This window comes from Marmota monax, unplaced genomic scaffold (genome assembly GCF_021218885.2).
Source record: "Marmota monax isolate L192 unplaced genomic scaffold, Marmota_monax_Labrador192_F-V1.1 WCK01_AAM20220418_F8-fsc00089, whole genome shotgun sequence".
Lineage (NCBI taxonomy): Eukaryota > Metazoa > Chordata > Mammalia > Rodentia > Sciuridae > Marmota > Marmota monax.
Genome location: NW_026694744.1, coordinates 2,574,635 through 2,596,980, shown reverse-complemented (window position 1 = coordinate 2,596,980; position 22,346 = coordinate 2,574,635). Strand labels below are relative to the sequence as shown.

Sequence of the window (22,346 nt, the reverse complement as noted above, 5' to 3'; positions counted from 1 at the left end):
GAGCTTAAGAACTGAGTGTCAGTGTAGCAGGCTGCCATCTTATCGCCAAAGCACCAGCTATGTTGTAGTTTAGAGGGAAGTTATTCTGCTCAGCTCAAACTCTGATCAAAAATTGTCCAGGGAGACACCTGAGAATGAAGTGCCTGAAAACTACTCCAGCACAGAGTCCTAGGCAGGTTGGGGCTTGTAGGGCTCTTACATAGGTACAGGTTTGAGAGACTTGTGTCAATTTCACTTTGGTTTTAATATTTAATTAAAAACGTTATTATAGCTGGGCGTGGTGGCACACACCTGTAATCCCAGTGGCTCAGGAGGCTGAGGCAGGAGGATCACAGGTTCAAATCCAGCCTCAGTAACTTAGGGAGGCTGTAAGCAATTTTTACCAGAAATTTTTCCCCTAAATGTAAGTTTGTACCCATTGATTAGATATGTCACTATTAAGTAAAGTATATAACATATATGGATTTCACCAATTTTTCCACTAATGTCTTTTATCTGCTCCAGGATCCATGTCATCGTGTCTCTTCAGTTTCTTCCACCTGTGGCACTTTCTCATTCTTTCCTTGCTTTTCATAAGCTCAATAATTTTGAAGAGACATGAAGACTATATGGCCATCATTTTATAAAAGAAAGTCCATGTAAACAATCAAAAAAGAAATAATAGCAATATCTACATAAAAAAGAATCTTTCCAAAATTTTAAATAATTTATTTTTGGTACCAGGGATTAAACCCAAGGGCATTTAAGCAATGAGTCACATCCCCAGCCCTCTTTATTTTTTGAGACAGGGTCTCGCTACATTTGTCCAGGTTGGCCTTGAGCGTGTGATCCTCCTGCCTCAGTCTCCTGAGTAGCAGGGATTACAGGTGTGTATCACTACACTTGGCATTATTTTAAATAAAATAAACTTATCCCTACTATTTTCTTAATCATTTTTCTGTTTTTCATTTTGGCCTGCACAGGGGGAAATATAATAAGAATCACAAACAGGAAGTTAGGAATCATCAAGAAGGAACATAGTGACCATTACTTCTCTACTCTTAGGGAGCTACCATTCCAGTAGGGGATAAGCTATTAAAATATACAGACAAGTGTAGAAAAGATAAAGAGGAGGGCTGGGGTTACTGTAGCTCAGTGGCAGAGCACTTGCCTCACATGCGTGAGGCCTTGGGTTCGATCCTCAGCACCACATAAAAATAAATAAATAAAAATAAAGATACTGTATCCATCTACAACTTTAAAAAAATTAAAAAAACAAAAGATAAAGAGGAATAGGAGCAGTTCCAGTGGATACACAGAAGGATTAATTCTGGTAAAGAAGAATCTGGAAGAATTAGGGAATTATTCGCAGGAGAGGCATCTTTCCAGATGGGCCTTAAAAGATTGATATATTGAGGAAAACCCAGGGTAAGGTGGGGCCAGAAGTGTACAAAAGAAGAGAAAGAATTTTTAGTTTGTAATAAAATGTATGAGTGATTTAAGTATGAATTTGTTAACTATTATGTTATTAGATCATGAAGGGTCTCCTTGTGACTTTAGAAAGCCTTCTATATCCAGGTATAACAATTCATTTTTTCATTAAACTAGAAGTTCAGATAAACAGCATTACTTTGCACTCTCAGGTAGGAAAATCTGGATTCCTAACCCCAGAAAACATCAGGTCCCATAGTAAATAAGTTTGGAAGAAGTATGGAATGTTTAATAGTTCTGTGATCTATGCTAGTCATGCAATCTCATTTCTAATAGTAATAAAACCTTTTACTCATCGGAACATGTGAGTGTATTGAAAGAACATCACATGTACAGAAAGGCAACCTTGTTCTGGAAGGGAGTGGTAGTATGGAAGAGTGGACAAGTGTGGGCCTGGGATCACACGGGCCTGTCCAATCCTGCTCTGCAAGTGAACTTGACAAATCACCATTTCTTTAGGCTAAAGATGGTTCTGCTTTAACACAATCATTCAATTATTTCAGCTTGGGGAGTGCCTCATTTGTAAAATGAGGGGACAACAATTCTTTTTTTTTTTTTTTGTACCAGGGGCAATTAACCACTGAGCCACATCCCCAGTCCTTTTATTTTATTTTATTATTACTATTTTTGGTATTAGGGCTTGAACTTAGGTGCACTCAACCACCAGACCCATCCCTAGCCCTATTTTGCATTTTATTTAGAGACAGGGTCTCACTGAGTTGCTCAGCACTTCACTTTTGCTGAGGCTGTCTTTGATCTCGCGATCTTCCTATCTCAGCTTTCTGAGACATTACAGGAGCGTACCTCCATGCCCAACATAAAATAATCTTTTAATAACTAGTTAAGAGTCTTTTTACACACATGTACACACACCAACTTCTCTACTTAAGAATTTTAGGAAAGTATTCTCGGATGAATGGATGGTTTCTGCTTGTAATTGTAATGTAGTTTGGGTGAGATGGATGGGAAAATTTGGACTTTATTTGGATTATTTTCAAAGAATATTTCAGTTAAAATTCTCCCTTCCTCTACGTGGTTTATGCCTGTTGACATAAACCAGGTTTTAATTCTTTGTTGTGGGACCTGCCCTGTGCACCATAGGATACTTAGCAGCATCTCTGGCCACTATCCGCTAGATGGCAGTGTCATATCAGTTGTGACAACCAGAAATGCCTATATAAATTGCCAAATGACCTGGGTGGGCAAAATTATCCAGTTGAGAAACACCGACATAAATAATACTCTCCACAAAATAAAACACCCATACTATAAATGGTTACATGAAAAAAAAAAAACTCTCCAAAAAAGCTGAACTTTTAGGCTAGAAATGGCTCTATTTTAACAAAATTATTTCAACCTGACAGTTTCAGAATGTATAATATCAGCCATTCACTCCCAACTAGAGATCAAGCTTGGCCTTGAAGACCTTCTCCAACAATGACCCAACCTATAGCTTTAGATGCCATCACATCCCCCAGCCCCATCCTGCCCTTGTACATACAGGGTTTGGTTTGGTTTGGTTATACCAGGGAGTAAACTCAAGTGGCACTTAACCACTGAGCCACATTCCCCAGCCCTTTGTATTTTGAGACAGGATTTCACTGAGTTGCTTAGGGCCTTGCTAAATTGTGGAGGCTGGCTTTGAAACTGCAATCCTCCTGCCTCAATCTCCTGAGCCGCTGGGATTATAGATGTGAGCCACCATGCTGGGCTGTTCATACAGTTTTTAAGCCTGACTAGGCTACTTACTGTTTCTATTATATCCTCTAAACCAGCACCTCCACACTTAACTTGCACTATCCAGTCAAATCTTATTTATTCCTGAAGGTCTTAATATAAATGTCCACATTCCCCCTGAAACCTCCCAGATCCTCTGTTAGAAGTGATAGCTTCTGCCAGGTGCAGTGGCATACCACTCAGGAGGCTGAGGCAGAAGAATCACAAGTTCAAAGCCAGCCACAGAAACTTAGCTGAGGCCCTAAGCCATTTAGCGAGACCTTGTCTAAAAAGCTAGGATGTGGCTCAGTGGTTAAGAGCTCTTGGGTTTAATCCCCAGTATCAAAAAAAAAAAAGGAGTGAAAGTTAACAAACTTCCCACCCCTTCTCCCTTGTCATCCAGAAATGTTCCCTGGAAGCAATGTCACCAGTTTCTTAAGTACCCATTCAGAGATAACCTAGGTATGCCCAAGAACTTGTTGTAGCTGTAATGATTTGTTCATTTTCTTTCTAAGCACCACTTCTTTTGGTACTGTAACAAGTGTTTTGTAATGTTATTTTTTTTTTTAATTTTTTATTGTGGGTTGTTCAAAACATTACAAATTTCTTGACATATCATATTCCACACTTTGATTCAAGTGGGTTATGAACTCCCACCTTCACCCCATACACAGATTGCAGAATCACATCAGTTACACATCCATTGATTTACAAATTGCCATACTAGTGTCTGTTGTGCTCCGCTGCCTTTCCCATCCTCCACCCTCCCCCCTCCCCACCTCTCCCCTCCCCTCCCCTCCTCTCTCTCTACCCCCTCCACTGTATAACCCTGAGGGTCTCCTTCCATTACCATGCAATTTCCCTTCTCTCTCCCTTTCCCTCCCACCTCTCATCCCTGTTAAATGTTAATCTTCTTCTCATGCTCTTCGTCCCTACTCTGTTCTTAGTTACTCTCCTTATATCAAAGAAGACATTTGGCATTTGTTTTTTAGGGATTGGCTAGCTTCACTTAGCATAATCTGCTCTAATGCCATCCATTTCCCTGTAAATTCTATGATTTTGTCATTTTTTAATGCAGAGTAATACTCCATTGTGTATAAATGCCACATTTTTTTTATCCATTCATCTATTGAAGGGCATCTAGGTTGGTTCCACAGTCTTGCTATTGTGAACTGTGCTGCTATGAACATCGATGTAGCAGTGTCCCTGTAGCATGCTCTTTTTAGGTCTTTAGGGAATAGACCAAGAAGGGGAATAGCTGGGTCAAATGGTGGCTCCATTCCCAGCTTTCCAAGAAATCTCCATACTGCTTTCCAAATTGGCTGCACCAATTTGCAGTCCCACCAGCAATGTACAAGTGTACCCTTTTCCCCACATCCTCGCCAGCACTTGTTGTTGTTTGACTTCATAATGGCTGCCAATCTTACTGGAGTGAGATGGTATCTTAGGGTGGTTTTGATTTGCATTTCTCTGACAGCTAGAGATTTTGAGCATTTTTTCATGTACTTGTTGATTGACTGTATGTCCTCCTCTGAGAAGTGTCTGTTCAGGTCCTTGGCCCATTTGTTGATTGGGTTGTTTGTTCTCTTATTGTGTAATGTTATTTTCTTTGATTCCATATAGTCTGTGGAAGTAACCATGCATTAAAATAATCCGTCCTCCTAACAATAATCCTGATAATAAACCATTAAACAATAAAGGTATACCTTTTGCTTTTATATAAATCCTTTACTGTGCTATAATTTCTATACCTTGCTTCTGTCGCTTTCCAAATATCATGGGGTTTGTTCTGTACTAATACCTACCAAACTGTGTTATTCTTCTTAAGGACTGGGTAGTGAGCTATTACATAGACACTAGATTTAAACTACTGGTTCTCAACCACAGGTGATTTTGACCCTACTTCCTCCCACCCAGCAGACAGTTGACAAGATTTGGGAACATTTTTATTGCAGTAATTGGGGGTAGATGCTATTGGCATCTAGTGGGTAAAGGCCAGGGACACCATTAAACATCCTACAACACACAGAACTTCTCCCCTCCACCCCTGCTGCAGCAAAGAATCATCCATCCAAAATGTCAATAGTTGCTGAGGTTGAAAAATCTCAATGTAAACAGAATGTGATTGATAAATATTTAAACAGTTTACAACATTATCTTTATAAATAATGCAGCTTAATATTTCATTTTCCAGACACATAATAATTTCCTCATATATAATTTCCACATACGTAATTATCACCCTATTACTCTGAATAACTTTGTTCTTTTCTTTAAAAAAAAATGTACTGGGGTAAACATGTATAATAAGCCTTTGTTCTTACTCTGGGCTGTTTTCCAGGAAATTATTAGATTCATAGAAGTAGGATTACTGTGTTAATGGGAAATAACTTCTTTCTCTGGAATTATATGAGGTTCTTATTTGCATTAGGAAGAGAATGTTTACCCCGAATTACATCTGTTTATTGCTTTTATGTAGAAAAGTGGTTGATTTTTACATAGCTATTTTAGATCTAGCCATTTACTTAGAGGTTTTGGTTGACATTCTTATTATGGTGGTGCCCAGGGATGTCATAGGGGTGGGGATGTCCCTCTTATCAACTCTTTAACTTCTTTCCAAAATCAACATATATTCTAAAATCCATATGCCTCACTATACCCACAACTTTAGGACAAGTCCTGAGTCCTCCAATCACAATTTCTTATGGTTCTGAGAGCTTTAACCATTTCTAATAAGAGTCATAAATATTGGAAAGGAGGAAGAAAATTATTTGTTTGTAGGTAATATGATAACAAAAGAAAATTCACAGTAGCTGAATCCAGTTTGGGCTAGCAATATCTGAGTGTTAAATATGACATAACTACTATCGTACATAACTAATTAGAACAAATTTTTAATAAATAAATATGACATAAGATACTCATAAAACAATAGTCTCTATGATATTAGGAAAGTATCATTTCCCAATTTTTCCAGAAACTTTTTTTCTTCTCATCAAGCTCGCTCGCTCTCTCTCTCTCTCTCTCTCTCTCTCTCTCTCTCTTTTTTTTCAGCCTTGATTCAGCCTGGATGATATGGTTTGCTTTTGAAAATGGCGCATAGCAAGCTAGAAGAAACAGGCTGTGTGGGAGATAGGACGCTGGAATTTGGTCATAAGTTTTAGGTGTGAATCACTAGGGCCTTTCCCTTCCTCTCTAGGATATTTTTCAGGCAATGCCTGCAAATGCTGCTGGCTACCAACCAGTTATTATGAGTGTGGCTTTTCTGATAGGCACACCCTTGGAAACAGGGTGGTTTTGTTCTCATGAAGAAAATCAAAGGACCTGCTGAGGCTTGTAGTGAAAAACTTTTTTTTAAATACTTTTTAGCCTAACTAAGAACATAATGAATGAGACCATCCTAAAATGACGCAGGAGTAACCACTAACCATTTCAGTTTATTCAGGTCTGAGGGGTTCCCAGGGACATGAGACTTTTCAGTGATAAAACCTGGGAAGACTTAAGACCATAATTTAAAGGCAATTTTGAAAGACACAAAATATGTTTCTTCTCAGGATAGGTGTGTGCTGTGAGTACCTCTTTTTTTTTTTTTTGAGGGGGTGGGTGCGGGTACTGGGGATTGAACTCAGGGGCACTTGACCACTGAGCCACAACCCCAGCCTATTTTGTGTTTTATTTAGAGACAGGGTCTCACTGAGTTGCTTAGCTCCTCACCATGGCTGAGGCTGGCTTTGAACTCACAATCCTCCTGAGCTACTGGGATCTCAGGAATGCACCACTACACCTAGCTAAGTACCTCTTTTTTGAACTAAACTAAACTTGGGCAGGGCTTTCTTATTTTTTAGATCATCCTGTGCTTGTGATTATTTATAGCTTCCCTAAACAAATTATCATATCAGGAGAGTCTAAAAATTGGATAACTGCAAAATTATTCCACCCCTTACTGCTCAGTCTTCTTTAAAATCTTTTGGTACTGGGAATTGAATGCAGGGGCACTTAACCACTAAGCCACATCCCCAGACCTTTTTATTTTTATTTTGGGACAGGCTCTTGCTAAGTTGCTGAGACTGACTTTGAACTTGCAATCCTTCTGCCTTAGCCTCCTGAGTCACTGGGATTACGGGCATGCACCACCACACCCAGCTTAGAAAGTTCTTCTATTAGTTAACTAGTATCTATGCTTCGTTTGGAGACATGCAAAACATTCTAATCTTTCTTAACACTATTTCACCTCCTATCACTAAGAGGATCTTGTTTCCTTAATATATAAGGAACTTATGTAAAATAATAAAAATAATACCAATAAGGATAAACCTTGAGCTGGATGGGGTGGTGCATGCCTGTAATCCAGGCAGCTCAGGAGGCTGAGGCAGGAGGATCACAAGTTTAAAGCCAGCCTCGGCAATGGCGAGGCGCTAAAGCAGCTCAGTAAGACCTTGTCTCTAAATAAAATGCAAAATAGGGCTGGGGATGTGGCTCAGTGATTGAGTGCCCCTGAAATCAATCCCCAGCACACCCCACCACCACCCCTGCCAAAAAAGAATAAACCTTGGCAAGTCCTGCCAAAGTTTAGATTAGCCTGAAAAGAAGATACTCATGGTTTACACACTATTGACAATACAGCACAACAGAAAAAATATAGGGCAAAGATCTAAATATCTATGATAAATGAATGTTTTAAAATGAAAAGAAAATCAGTCTTGCTCAAATAAAAGAAATGTCAATTAAAACTATGATGAGGCATTGTTTTTCACTTCTCTAAATAGCAAAGATTTAGCTGGGATCCATGGCACACATCTGTAATCCTTGCAACTGAGGAGACTGAGGCAGGAGCATCACAAGTTTCAGTCTAACCTCAGCAACTCGGCAAGGCCTTAAGCAACTTAGTGAGATCCAGTCTCAAAATAAAAAAAAAAAATTTAATAAAAGATTGGGGATATGGCTCAATGATAAAGCACCCGCCTCTTGTTTCAATTCCCAGTCAAAAAAAAAAAAAAAAGAAAAAAGAAAGAAAGAAAAAGAGCAAAGATTTAAAAATGCATTATGTTGGTGATATTGAAAGAAAATAGTTGCTTTCATACTTCACCAAGATAATGTCAATTGGTACAATCATCATGGCAGATACTTAATGAGACCAATAAAAATTAGGTTTTTGAAGAATATTAGAAAAATGCTAACAGTATAATGTTAGGTAAAAAAAATGCAAAACATATATAGCAAGATAACAGAAAAGTACTAGAGGAAAATAGATAGAAAATAACAATATTTTTGTACACTAAGGTAACATAACAGCACATCCTAATTTTGTTCTTTATATTTTCCAGCATTTTCAAAATTTATAAGCCTGTATAAGTTAGATAAACCTCCAGAGAAAAGGTGATGAGAGACTACAGGTGAACTTGGCTTCAAATTGTAGACTTTTTAAAGTCCATATGAAGAGATAGTTGAGTCCCTGGCTTACCAACCCTCGTGGGGAAAACCGACAAAGTCATTTCTCATGATTCAAGGCAGTTATGTTTTATAAAGTTACCATGATCACTGGATTAATGAATGCTGAACCACTGTTCCTACAGGAAATACAGGATTGGGTTCCTTCAAGCCTCCATAGTATTTTTTGTCAACCTGTCAATATCTGACTCTGTTTTATGTGTTTCTGTTTAAAGACACATTATGTAATATGTATTGTCAATTAATTGACATTGAACTCTCAGCCAACAGTGCTACAATTCATACATGAACACAGTTTATGTAAGATACACTGTTCTCCATGAGAAAAGACACATTAATGGTATTCTTTGTTTATTTATTTTCAGTTAATGAACACAATATCTTTATTTTTATGTGGTGCTGAGGATCGAATCCAGGGCCTCACGCATTCGAGGCAAGCACTCTACCACTGAGCTACAACCCCAGCCCTACATTAACTGTATTCTTGTGCGTAGGGGTTCTAGACAGCATTGTGGAACTATGCTTGGGAGCCACTTTAAACAGTGAAATGACCAAGAAGAAGCATGAAAATATAAGAAATGTGGCACTAAGACCATGAAAAGGACACTTGCTTACATTATGAGAACTGAAACAAGAAAGCCGAGCATCACCTTATTCAACCTTAGCTGGGAACATGAACACTGGGCAACTCCAAAGTTGCACCACTCCATACATGTCCATGAATTACCACAAAAGCCCCACAAGTATTGATTTGGGGTTACTAGTGAATTTTCCAAGTAGGTGAATTCATGAATATGCAATCCACAAATAATGAGCATCACTTGTGATTACTAATTTACAGATTTAAGGAAAATTTTTAAAAAGAAAGCACCAAACATGGATATTTGACAGTTGAGTTTTTGAAGTTGAATGCCTTCCAATATATAAAACAGTCCCCTTAGAAGGCACTTTCCATAATGGAAATGAAAGTAATATGTTTCCCCATTCATTTTATTAAATATACTTGTTGTCTTCAGCAAAAGTCATCTTTATTATCCAATTAATTTTAGCCAGTAGTTACTGAAGCAATTTATAGTTTTCTTGGGTGTGGTGAGGGGAGGTTGAGGTAAGTCCCAACTCTAACACAAGACAGACAGAAAATGATCAAGATCACCTTTAATATATAATGGATGTGAGACTAGTAAAAAATATAACGCTATGCAGATCAAACAAAGGAGAAAGTGCATCCTCTTGGGATTGTCTGGAAAACTTGATGGACATAATGACGTTTTAAAAATTTTTAAGGGATTAGTAAGATGGAAACTAGAGGGAGGTATGCAGAGACATGTTCTGGGAAAAGTGTTGGAATCCAACATGGATATAGAGAACATGAGACACATGGCTCCCGAAATTGCTGTTTATGTAAAGCACAGTGCTCCTGATATATTAGCAGAGATGAACTAGATGGCAAATTGCTAAAGGAAGACAGATCCCAACTACCCTGATCCTGTTTCTAGAAGTTTCTGGGTTCGTTTAACTTCTACACAATGATGGCTAACTCTCTAGCCAGCTTTCATATCCTTAACTAGACCACATATGGATATGAGTAAGGATCATGCCCCATTCTTCTTTAGCCTCACTCCTTCTGCCTTGTACCAACAGTCCCCAACACACAATAAACACATGGAAATACAAAAGATCACCCTATACCAACACTTGCATGTCACCAGCCTTCAGTAAATATTTACTTATTCACTAATTGGCTTTGCAAATATATTAAACCTTTAACAAGCCCTGGATTATTTGTTAAGAATAAAGAGCAGGGCTGGGGATGTGGCTCAAGTGGTAACGCGTTCGCGCGGGACACTGGGTTCGATCCTCAGCACCACATAAAAATAAAATAAAGATGTTGTGTCCTGAAAACTAAAAAATAAATATTAAAAAAAAAAAAATAAAGAGGAAATGGCTAAACTTTGTAACAGGAAGTGTCACTGAGTTTTCCCAGAAAAAAAAAAAAAAAAATATATATATATATATATATATATATATGGAAAACATTGAATGTGCCACAATATTATATTGCATATTTTTTCCATATCTAATCAAAACTAAAAATATTATTCAACAGAATCTCTAAATTTTGCAATTAAACTTGCAAAGGTCTAAGTATGTCCTCAAAACCCTAATTTTTAGGCTATGTTGCATTTTGGCCCCCTGATTCTATAATTTCTTAGAACCTAGTATAAATACTCACTGAGTTCTTGAATTGTCTTTGGGGGTTTATATTACATGGGGTTAAATGTATCTATTCTTGCATAGAAATAGAAATAGATAGATAGATAGACATAACTAATCACATCTTAAATAGTTTTTTCATCTCCAATAAATTTTTTTAATTATAAAAGTACTTTAAGAAGCCAATTTTTGCTTATTAACTGCTCAAATGAAATGCCTCCAGTGGCACAAATCCAAAGAATATTAATAGTAAATACTTAAACTTGAGTACATCTCATGTAAAATTGATATTACAGTTCTATGGTAAGACAGTGCATAGCCAGAAACTTATAAAATGAATTTTAGTCTATTATCCATTATTCCAAAATTGAATTTTCAATTAGAAGTGAGTTTTAAAATACACACTTTCACAAGCAAATTATCATACTTACTGTTTCAAAACCTCGATGTGGATGATCAGGAAACCCACCAGGTCTACCTCCTTTAAATTCATCAAAAAGTAAAAACGGATCCAGATTTTTTAACTGAAATCAAAATATAATTCATCAGATTAGATGTGCTTTTTCAGCCATGATACCAGAGACTGCATTCATGAACCGATTTAGCAAAACTCATCAAAAACTACATAGCCAGAAAGCAACTTCTTGTGATGAAAATTGCTTTCAGGAAGAATTCCTTATTTCTGCCTGTACGGTGGTACGCACCTATAATCTCAGTGGCTCGGGAGCCTCAGACAGGAGGACCTCGAGTTCAAAGCCAGCCTCAGCAATGGCAAGGTGCTAAGCAACTCAGTGAGGCCCTGTCTCTAAATAAAATACAAAATAGGGCTGGGGATGTGGCTCAGTGGTTGAGTGCCCCTGAGTTCAATCCCTGGTACCAAAAACAAAAAAAAAAAATTTTTTTTTTAAAAAGAACTCCTTATTCCTGCAACAATAGGGAATTTTTTTTTTTTTTTTTTTTTTGCTGATTGTGTTAGAGAGTTGATGTTTTACTAAGAGTGAACAAACATTTCATAATCACTTGAGATATAAATAGTGAAGTACAAATAAGATCGTCTGTGTCCTAAAGAGATTCATAATGGAACAGACTACAAAACCAAGTAATGCAATGTGATTGTAAATGCTCTAAGGAAAGACAATTTTACACATGTGAGAATGAGGTAGAATAAAGGAGGTCTTAAAGTACATGTAGGAGTTAATCATTAAGCTGGGCATGGTGGCACACACCTATAATCCCAGCAGCTCTGGAGGCTGAGGCAGGAGGATTACAAATTTAAGGCCAGCATCAGCAACTTAGTGAGGCCCTAAGTAACTTGCCAAAATCTTGTCTCAAAATAAAAAATAAAAAGGGCTAGAGTTGTGGCTCCATGGTTTAGCACCTCTGGGTCTAATTCTCAGTATAAATAAATAAATAATTGCTAATTAAAAGGGAAGTAGAGCTTAAAAGATTTGGAAAATCCTCAGCCTACTTGGAATAAAGCTTTCTCATTGTAAAGAAATGTGTGGGAGAAAAACCAAGGATGTGGCCAAATCACCACTTGATAAGGAGCCATTTTAAACAGAAGCTAGGATATATTGTCCAAAACAATGGAAGAATGACCCCTCTCTTGGTGCCAATTTTCTTATTCTTTTTGAGGTGCTAAAACAATATACCATAAACTGAGTGGCTTATAAATGACTATATATATGTATATTTCTTATTGTTCTGGAGGCTGAGAAATCCAAGATTAAGGCACCAGCAAATTCAGAATTTGGTGAGGATCCACCCCCTGGTTCATAGATGGCAACTTCTAGCTGTGTCCTCACATACTGGAAGGGGCCAGCTGACTCTATGGTATGTCCCAGCCCCATGACCTACCTCCAGAGGGCCTCCACCTGCTGATAACATCACCTTCGAGATTAGGGTCTCAACATATCAATTTGAGGATAATTTCAACCATATCAAAACTATTTGTAATACTGGTCACCAAACCGTGATGTAGCAACACACACAGGAAGAAAGCCATGACCAGGAAGAGATTACAGAAGCCAGGGGGTTGGTTGAAGCGAGTCAGAGGGATGACCTTGATAGGGGACAGACAGATGAGGATGGTGGGAACACAAGAGAATAATTCTATAAGATGGGCCCACTGTGCTGACCCCACATGCTTTCTTTTTCAAGAAGCAATTTACCTGCAGCCCTGCAGGGCATAATTGGACCGATATGTCACATTCCTGAGCAAACTACCTGTTAACTGCAGGCGAAATGCAGACCCAAGATAAAGTTGATGGGAGGAACCCAGGAGACTTTGGTGACCAGATCCTGAAACTCAAGGGAGATAAGGGTAATTCTTCCTAACCACAAAATCTTAACCATAAAAGAAAGGTTAAGAATCCAATTAGAACCAGTCAGCAAGGCCCAATATAACTAGAGTGGTCATGGCAGTGGGGATGTAGATGTCTGATGTCACCCTGCTGTCAGTCAAAAGTCAAGAAGTGAACCTGGGTAGGAGTCTCTGGAAACTTCTCTGGGATCCCCAATAAAACTGGAGTGCAAGAGAGGCAAACTGTCCCTCATATCTCTCATAGGACCCTCTCTCTCCCTTGAGAGTGTCTCCTTTCCCTTTTTCTATACCTTCAATCAATTCATGCCTGTTACTTTGAGTGACATGTCTGAAATCTTTCTGACTTGATCGAAAGAACTGGGGTTTGAAGGGGGGGGGTCTCTTCATGCCTCAATTTCCCAGAAGGCCCCAGCTCTGTAACAACTAGTTTTAGTGGCCAAAAGGTGAAAGATAGTGTTAGAGACTATCTTTCTCCAATAAGTATGAGTATCTTGTGTTAAACTATTGTACTAAAGTGTTATTTGCAGGGTCAAGAATTAGTACTTGGGGCTGGGGTTGTGGCTCAGTGGTAGAGCACTTGCTTTGCACATGTGAGGCACTGGGTTCGATCCTTAGCACCATATATAAATAAACAATAAATAAATAAATAAACAAACAAACAAAATAAAGATATTTTAAAAAAGAAAAAAATAGTCCTTATCAAAGTTCCTAATATTCTCTAAACATTGAGCATAGATTCCACAATGTGTTAAATAAATGTTATCTGTATATAAGATCAGTTTATATGAAAACTGATTTTCTAACCTGTTTTAACTAAGACCCCAACTCAATCACATATTTCTTTCTCTACATATCAAATTGATGGTCTTTTAAATTTTTCCTTTCCTGTACACACTTCCAAATCCTTTAACTGCCAAATTCAAGCTGTATCTTCCAAGTTATTTCTTTTGATCTCCTGAGAAAGTCAATCAAAATCTGTGGTCACCACCCCTTGGCCCACAGCACTTGCATAATAAAACTCCAGCAGCCTGGTATTTGTTTAAGTCAGGAAGCACTGGAAGTACCAACTAGGAATGGCAGTTCCCTGGGGATAGGACACATGCTGTGCTTTTGTTATGATGCTAGGGCTGTGCTTTTGTTATGATGCCCCACTGAATTTAGAATACTTCTATATACAAGGAAGGTACCCCACAAAAAATCCTGAGTAGTACTTGTGTTAGATTCCCTAGTTTTCTGTAGGTAGGTGTGGTCATATGATTGAAACTAGCCACAATGTAGAAATTACAGAGTGGAGCCTTTAGGAAAATTCCTTATAAAAGGGGGATGGACAGCTGAGGTGTGTTCTTTTTCCTTTCCCCTCTTCCTCCTTTGTGTGGCCGAGTGTAAATGGTTGTTGATGCCCTTGTTGTTGCTTGGATATAAGGTATGCCCCTGCCCCCCAGCTCCTATGTTAATGCAGGAATATTCAGAGGCAAAATGATCAGATTATGAGAAATGTAACCTAAAGCATCCATCCTAGTTTGAATGAACTAACTATGTGGTAACTGTAGGCAGGGGTGGCATGACTGGAGGAGGTGGCTCACTGGGAACATACCTGGAAGGGTTCATCTTCCCTGTGGCCCCTTACCCCTCTCTCTGCTTCCTGGATTCTTCCCCTGTGTTTCTTGGCTGCCAGAAACAGAGCAGCACTCCTCCACTATGCCCTTCCGCCATGATGTTGCCTCATCTCAGGCCCAAAGCAATGGAGTTGGCCTACCATGAACTGAACCTCTGAAACCATGAGTCTAAATGTTTCCTCCTCTAAATTGTCTTGTCAGGTATTTTGATCACTGCAATGTAAAGATGACTAACATAGCCCTAATAGTTGTCTTGGACCATAAGGAATAAACAAGAATTATGACCTAAGATAGAATGAGTAACAGTGAGGCCTTTAACCCCCTGACTGCCTATTTTGGGGCTTTACAAAACAGAAATACAAACACTTCTGTTATCCACTAGTTTTGGAGAATGCTGTTACACACAGCTGAACCTAATCCTAAATGATATAAAGCCAATAATACCTGCGGTAGCAGGGTACAATCAAGTGATTCTACGTTAGCCTACATCAAGACAAGATGGCAGCAAAAAAGGGAGGCCCTCTAGCAGCTCAGAGGCTTAACCTCCTAGGCTTACTCAGCATCTAGACTGTGGCTTGAGGTTTTAGGAGACCACAAGCACATATCCCAGACAGAAATCTAGATAAAGCCTTGAACTATCTTGAGCTGTGACTCTTACACCCTCTACCTTAACTCAGTATCTTGATAATGGTGAGCACCAGCTACAGGGGCTAAATCAATGAAGACCAAGATTTGGCAGGGCTATTTGGTGATATTAAGTAATTATTTTAAGTTATAAGTGTGATAATGGGATTGTATTCATACATATATTTTCAATTTTTCTCTTTTATAGACTGAAAATATATATAAATGAAAAGATGGCTAGGGGTCCCTTCAAAATGCTTTAAGGGGAGAAATAGAGGAGGATATACACAAAATAAGATTGCCCATGAGTCAATCATTGTGGATACTAAAAACATGGATATGAGCCAGGCGCAGTGGTGCACACCTGTAAAACAGCCCAGGAGGCTAAGGAAGGAGGATTGGAGGTTCAAAGCCAGCCTCAGCAAAAGTGAGGTGCTAAGCAACTCAGTGAGACCCTGTCTCTAAATAAAATACAAAATAGATCTGGAGTTGTGGCTCAGTGGTTGAGTGCCCCCGAGTTCAATCCCTTGTACAAAAAAATAGCACTGGGATCCAATGTTTATGAGATATTTCTTCAGAGATCTAAACCTTACTGCAGAGAATTTGAAAAGTAACTTCCTTGACATTAGACAAATGGCTTTATTCTCTGCTGATGAGACTAGGGGTCTACCTTTCTGACAAGATGGTAGTGCGTAGTGCTGAGAAAACATGGCAACATTCAGGACAGTGGCACACGCCTGTGATCCCTGCAGCTCTGGAGGCTGAGGCAGGAGAATAATGAGTTCAAAGCCAGCCTCAACAACTTAGCAAGGCCCTAAGCAACTCAGTGAGACCCTCTCTCTAAATAAAAAAGGACTGGGGATGTGGCTCAGTCATTAAGTGCCTCTGGGCTCAATCCTCAGTACCAAAAAACAAACAAACAAACAAAAACACAGCAAGAACCTAAATGGTCAAAAATAGGGTCATGAATAACTTAGTGAGGAGGGTCTCCCTTTGCTGCTGCCATCTTGTCTTTTTTTTAATTTTATTTATTCATTCATTTTAGTTGTTGATGGACCTTTATTTTTTATTTATATGTGGTGCTGAGAATCAAACCCAGTACCTCACATTTAAGGCAAGTGCTCTACCACTGAGGCACAACCCCAGCCCTACAATCTTGTCTTGATGTAGGCTAACCTAGAATCACTTGATTGTACCCTGCTACCTCAGGTATTATTGGCTTTATATCATTTAGGATTAGGTTCAGCTGTGTGTAAGAGCATTCTCCAAAACCAGTCTCCCTCGGTTGATAAGGGTCTCACTAAGTTATCGAGGCTGCTTTCAAACTTGCAAAGCTCCTATCTCAGCCCAAGGAGTGCTGGCACTACAGGTGTATAGCACTGCACCAGTGGTTCTCGAAAATTTTAACCATATTGTAGTATAAAATTTTTTCTTGGTAATCCTCTGTGGTTTATTTTACGTATTTGTTTATTTATTTATTTTGGTACCAGGGATTGAATCCAGGGTGCTTAACCACTGAACCACATCCCCAGCCCTTTTTAATTTTTTTGTTTTGTTTTGTTTTTTGTGGGGTGGTGGGTGGGTACCAGGGATTGAACTCAGGGATACTCAACCACTGAGCCACATCCCCAGCCCTATTTAGAGACAGGGTCTCTCTGAGTTGCTTAGCACCTTGCTTTCGCTGAGGCTGGCTTTGAACTTGCAATCCTCCTGTCTCAGCCTCCAAAACTGCAGGAATTACAAGTGTGCACTACCACACCCAGCTCTTTTTTTAATATTTTTAAATTTAGAGACAGTGAAGCCCTAACCAACTTAGCGAGACCCTAAGTTGCTGAGGCTGACTTTGAAATTGCAATTCTCCTGCCTCAGTCTTCCATGTGGTTGGCATTATGGGTATGTACCATAGCACCCAGCTATTTTATATATCTAAAAACATTGTTTTGCAAAGGAATTGATAGGTTTCATCAGACCACCAAACAGATCAAAATTTCTTTTTCAGAAAATCCTCAGCAAATGTGTTCTTGATGGTTGGACTCATTAAAGTATTAGCTACCCTTGACATACAATAACAGTTAACTGAGAGGTGTCTGTAGTGTTTGAGAAATCTTTCCAATTGTTCTGTTGTTGATGGAGCATAGTAGAATATGACACCACCTCCATCTGCCCCTACGCATTTAGCTCTTAGTACCAACCAGTCTGCATGTATCCTTGGCAAACAATATTTGATGGGCCTTGAGAGATATTTGTGGGTAAACAAGAAGTTAACCCTGTAAAGAGAAATAGCAAGGTAACAGCCAGGGAAACCTGGTAGACTGGCTGCAGAATTAGGTTGACAATTCACCCCCTACTTCAATGGCCAGTCAGCAATATTCTTGCTCAGTGAAATAAAGTCAGCACACAAGGATAAATACTGCGTGATCTCACTTATATGTGGGATCTAAACAAGTAGAAGCAGAGAACAGTGGCTACCAGGGGTAGGGGTGGGGATGCTGGAGAAATGTTAGTCAAAGGTCACAAAATTTCAATTAGGGAACAAGTTTAATAGATCCATTTCACAACATGGGGACTACAATTAATGACAATGTATTGTACCCTTGGAAGTTATTTAGACCAGGGATTTTCAGCATTCTCACCACTAAAAGAAAAAAAAAATATGATGTGAAATAATACTTATGTTAATTAGCTTCATTTAGCCATTTCACAATGTACACATATGTTGTGGTTTAGATGTGAGGTGTCCCCCAAAAGCTCATGTGTGAGTCAAGGCAAGAAGGCTTACAGGAGAAATAATTGGGTTATGAGAGCCTTAACCAATCTGTGAATTAATCCCCTGATGGGATTAAACCAGTGGTAACTGAAGGCAGGCAGGGTGTGGCTGGAGAAGGTAGGCACTGGGAGCGTGGCTTTGGGTGTATATTTTGTATCTGGAAAGTGAAGTTTCTCTCTTTCTGATCATCATGTGAGCTACTTCCCTCTGCCACACTCTTCCACCATGATGTTCCGACCTCACCTCAGGCCCGGAGGAATGGAGCCAGCTGTCTATGGACGGTTGGACTCATTAAAGTATCAGCTACCCTTGAAACTATGAGCCCTCAAATAAACTTTTCCTCCTCTCAAGTTCTTCTGGTCAAGTCTTTTAGTACTAGGGATTGTGCTTAAGCACTGAGCCACATGTCTAGCCCTTTTTAATATTTTATTTACAAACAGGGTCTTGTTAATTTGCTTAGGGCCTGACTAAGTTGCTGAGGCTGGCTTTGAACTCACAATCCTTCTGCCTCAGTCTCCTGAGGTGCTGGGATAGTATATGCAATTTTGATTTGTCAATTCAAAAAAATAAATAACTACTTTTTAAAAAATATCCAATCTATCAACAATGCACAGCCACATTCACTGAGGAAAGCCATGTTTTAAAAACCCTGTAAGCAATTTTCAAAGATAACTTTTTGTTTAAAGGTGCAGACAGTAAGTCTTATGTAATGAGTGGCATAAAACTTAGGTTTAGCCACAAAGTAGCAAGATACTATCTGAGGGGCTGGGGTTGTAGCTCAGTGGTAGAGCACTGGCCTAGCAAATGTGAGGCACTGGGTTCCATTCTCAGCACCGCATATAAAGAAATAAAATAAAAGTCCATTGACAACTAAAAAATATTTTTAAAACAAGGTACTGGCCCGGCACAGTGGTACACACCTATAATCCCAGTGGATAGGGAGGTTGAGGCAAGAGGATCGCGCATCACAGCCAGCCTTAACAACAGTGAGGCTCTAAGCAACTCACTGAGACCCTGTCACTAAATAAAATACAAAATATGGCTGGGGATGTGGCTCAGTGGTTGAGTGCCCCTGAGTTCAATCCCCGGTACCAAAATAAATAAATAAAACAAACAAAAAAAAGGTACAATCTGAATAGAGTTTAAGAGGATTGACAACTCAGCCTTACTTCTCAAAATGGAATCCATTTCTCTTATGCATTTCCTCTTATTCAAAAATAATTTTGGAATCTGGTATGGCCCCGGGGCTATGACTACTATTTGATACCTCTTATTTATTATTTTGAATTGACAAATAATATATACTAAGAATTTATTCCCCTTTAAATCTCAAGTTCCCAATATAATTCAAGTGAAAAGATTCTCTAATGTTGAAAATATCTATCTCACCTTTACTGAGTCCCCATCTATGGGCCCCTCACCAGAAGTCTACAGAGTTGAGTCTTAAGCAGTCTCTCTGTGAATCCAAATCCCCGACACTTTGGGATTGACCAGGAATAGATACCTGACCCATGCTAGGCTAATCAATTCTGTCTCCTGGGAATTTAGAATTGAGACCCAAAATTACTCCCAAATACTTTGAATTGTGAGCATATAAACTGAGGAGCTATATGTTCAGTGATGCACATGCTAAATCAGAGAGCAGGTCAGCCCAAGGTGGATGTGCAGACAGAAGCAGACACACTTCCTGAAGCTCAACTGTACTTGTTGCCCCAGACTTCTGTATTCACATTCTAGAACTTCCCTTTAGGATAGGGATGGTCTGCATGTGGCCTCAATCATGAAGCTTAGAGTTTGTATCTATGGCACTACACAGGGAAGCTCATGCCATCTTGGCCCTCTCTTTCCAAATCATCCTCAACATCCCACCAGTTCCTTCTGAAGAGAAAACAGGAGCAGCCACCCAACTAACATACCTCGGGTCTGCCGATGCTTCTGCGTACCCGTGCTCCAACCCCTTCTGACTGCTCCCGGCTGAGCACTGAGATGGTAACCTTCTTGGAAGACCCCATGTAGAAATCCAAAAGGAGAGTGTTCTGATGCTCTGCCACAGAGGATAAAAGGCAAGAGGAGGGAAAACAAAAAAGAAGTTATACAGAAGAAAATATCCAAGGACTACAACATAAAGGATATTAAAATTAGGACTTGCCCAAAGGGTAACAGCTATAAATTGATTGATTGATTGATTGCCAGGGATTGAACCCAGGGGTGCCTTACCAATGAGCCATATCCCCAGCCCTTTTTATTTTTTATTTTGAGACAGGGTCTCACTAAGTTGCTTAGGGCCTCACTGAGTTGCTGGGATTAGAGGCGTGTGCCACTGCGCCCAGCAACAGCTACAATTTATTGAATGTTTACTATATACAGGGTGTGGATTAGGTGAGTTAAAATAACTATAATGATAGTACTTTCTAGGTGCCCAGTACCCTGCTCATTATTTCATGAAGTAGGGAGTCAGATAGAGGAGGATTTGTGTGGCAAGATAGGAAACACAAAACCAAGAGGTCCATGACTCTCACCAGAACATTCTGAAAATCTTAGCAATGAAAGGGATCTTCAAGGGTCATTGAATTCAAAAATACATCTATCCCTAAAGTGCAGGGCCAACTTTCTAGGAAAGAAATCTTTGAGCTTTCTAAAGCTCAGGCAACTCATGGGTGAACTGCCCTTGAGGGTGCACTCCATACTCAGGACCTATACTCTGCATTTATTATTGAAGAGTGTTTCCTCTTTGAGGGGTCTAAGTTCTAACCAACGGACTATCACAGAACAGATATAATTAACTTCACTTCCGCTTCAAGTATTTGCAAATAGTACCTATTGTTCTCTAAATCTCTTCTTCAAGTGAAATAGAACTAATTCCTTCAAAGTTTCCTACTGAAATTCAAAAAAATGCTTGAGCTAGAAGCAGATTCTGGAGCCAGACAGCCCAGGTTTGCATCCTAACTTCACTTTTGACCTGGGACTCTATGCTTCAGTTTTCTGCATCCATAATGTGGGAGTAATAAGTGCCCATATCAAAGGGGTGTGGTTAGTACCATGAGAATGTTAGCTGCTGTTACTCAGGGGGGCTCTACCCAGCAATACCCTCCAGTTACTCAAGGCCCATCCTAAAATGTATCCTCCCCCAGTGGATAATTAGTAAATATTTATTGGGCGACAGAATGCAAGGCAGAGAAAGGAGTTTAATACTCAGAGCTGTACAGCCCTGTCAACATCTACCTACCAGAGAGCAACTAGAAACTTTGTTTACCCCCAGCTAGACTATTCTGGGTCCTTCCAGACTCCCACAATTAAATTCTATGCCTGTGAACAACTGATGAGGTATTTAACAGGCTTCAGTGCTTTGAGGAAAGAAAAGCCAACTAGCACTGTGACAAAAATCTCAGTACTATTGATTGCAGCATCTTTAGTCATTTCAGGAGTCTGAAGAGGGTTGGGAAGGTGGTATCTTGCCGACCGATCTGCAACATGCTCCACCCAGCCCACCTCTGGGGGAGCCCCAGGCACTCACACAGCGATCGCGGCGGCCAAGGAGCGAGGCGCGGCGGCCCCTGGAGCCTCCGTGGGGTGGGGGACAAGGGAACCGCACCGAGCGCACCGCGGGCTGGCTCTGAGGCCACAGGCTCCTCACCGTGACTCAGCGCTTCGCCCAAGGCAGCCTCTGGGAGGCGGGAGTCTCTGGGTCTGCGGGGCCCTGACCGCCACTCCCTTTATTCACGCTCGGCACAGATCCTGTTGCTCCGCCCTTCGCCTTCCTGGGGCCAGTTCTGTTGCCCTTTGGTCTCTGCGCCGCTCTGGCACCGCGCGGAAGAGATGCGCACCCCGGCAGCTTGGGGGCGCGCCAGGTCCCGGGAAGGGTGTGCGGGCCCAGCAGGTGCTCTGATCAGAACAAAGGCCCCCAATTTGCCTTCGCGGGAAACCTGTCTTTAACCACAGACTAGTTGTCACTCAACCCGCAGAGCTTGGCTGCACAGATTCGACTGCTACCTGCACCACTTGGAGGCATCCTTTAGTGTCATCTCAGGCAGGTGGCTCAGTTTCTCTGTGCCTCAGATTCCTCTTCGGTGAATTGAGGATGCTGATGATAATAGTACCAGCCTCATGGGGTTATACTGAGAACTAAAAGAGCCTGTCACGTCCTAGGCACCATAAAATTGCTTGTTAT

General features: G+C 40.0%; 1 protein-coding gene across 3 annotated transcripts in view; it reads right to left on the bottom strand.

The window, feature by feature from the left end:
- Pir (pirin) overlaps nucleotides 1–21,974 on the bottom strand; it is a 99,813-nt gene extending 77,839 nt beyond the window's left edge. The window contains exons 1-3 of one of the 3 annotated variants that reach the window (XM_046424306.2): nucleotides 21,693–21,974; nucleotides 20,095–20,222; nucleotides 11,280–11,372 (exon numbers count right to left, since the gene is read on the bottom strand). In XM_046424306.2, coding sequence (XP_046280262.1) covers nucleotides 11,280–11,372; nucleotides 20,095–20,190 — 189 coding nt within the window. In that variant the 5' untranslated portion in view covers nucleotides 20,191–20,222; nucleotides 21,693–21,974. The remainder of the gene's footprint in view (nucleotides 1–11,279; nucleotides 11,373–20,094; nucleotides 20,223–21,692) is intronic. The other 2 variants (XM_046424305.2, XM_046424304.2) reach the window with 2 other exon arrangements.
- Nucleotides 21,975–22,346: the final 372 nt, after the last annotated feature.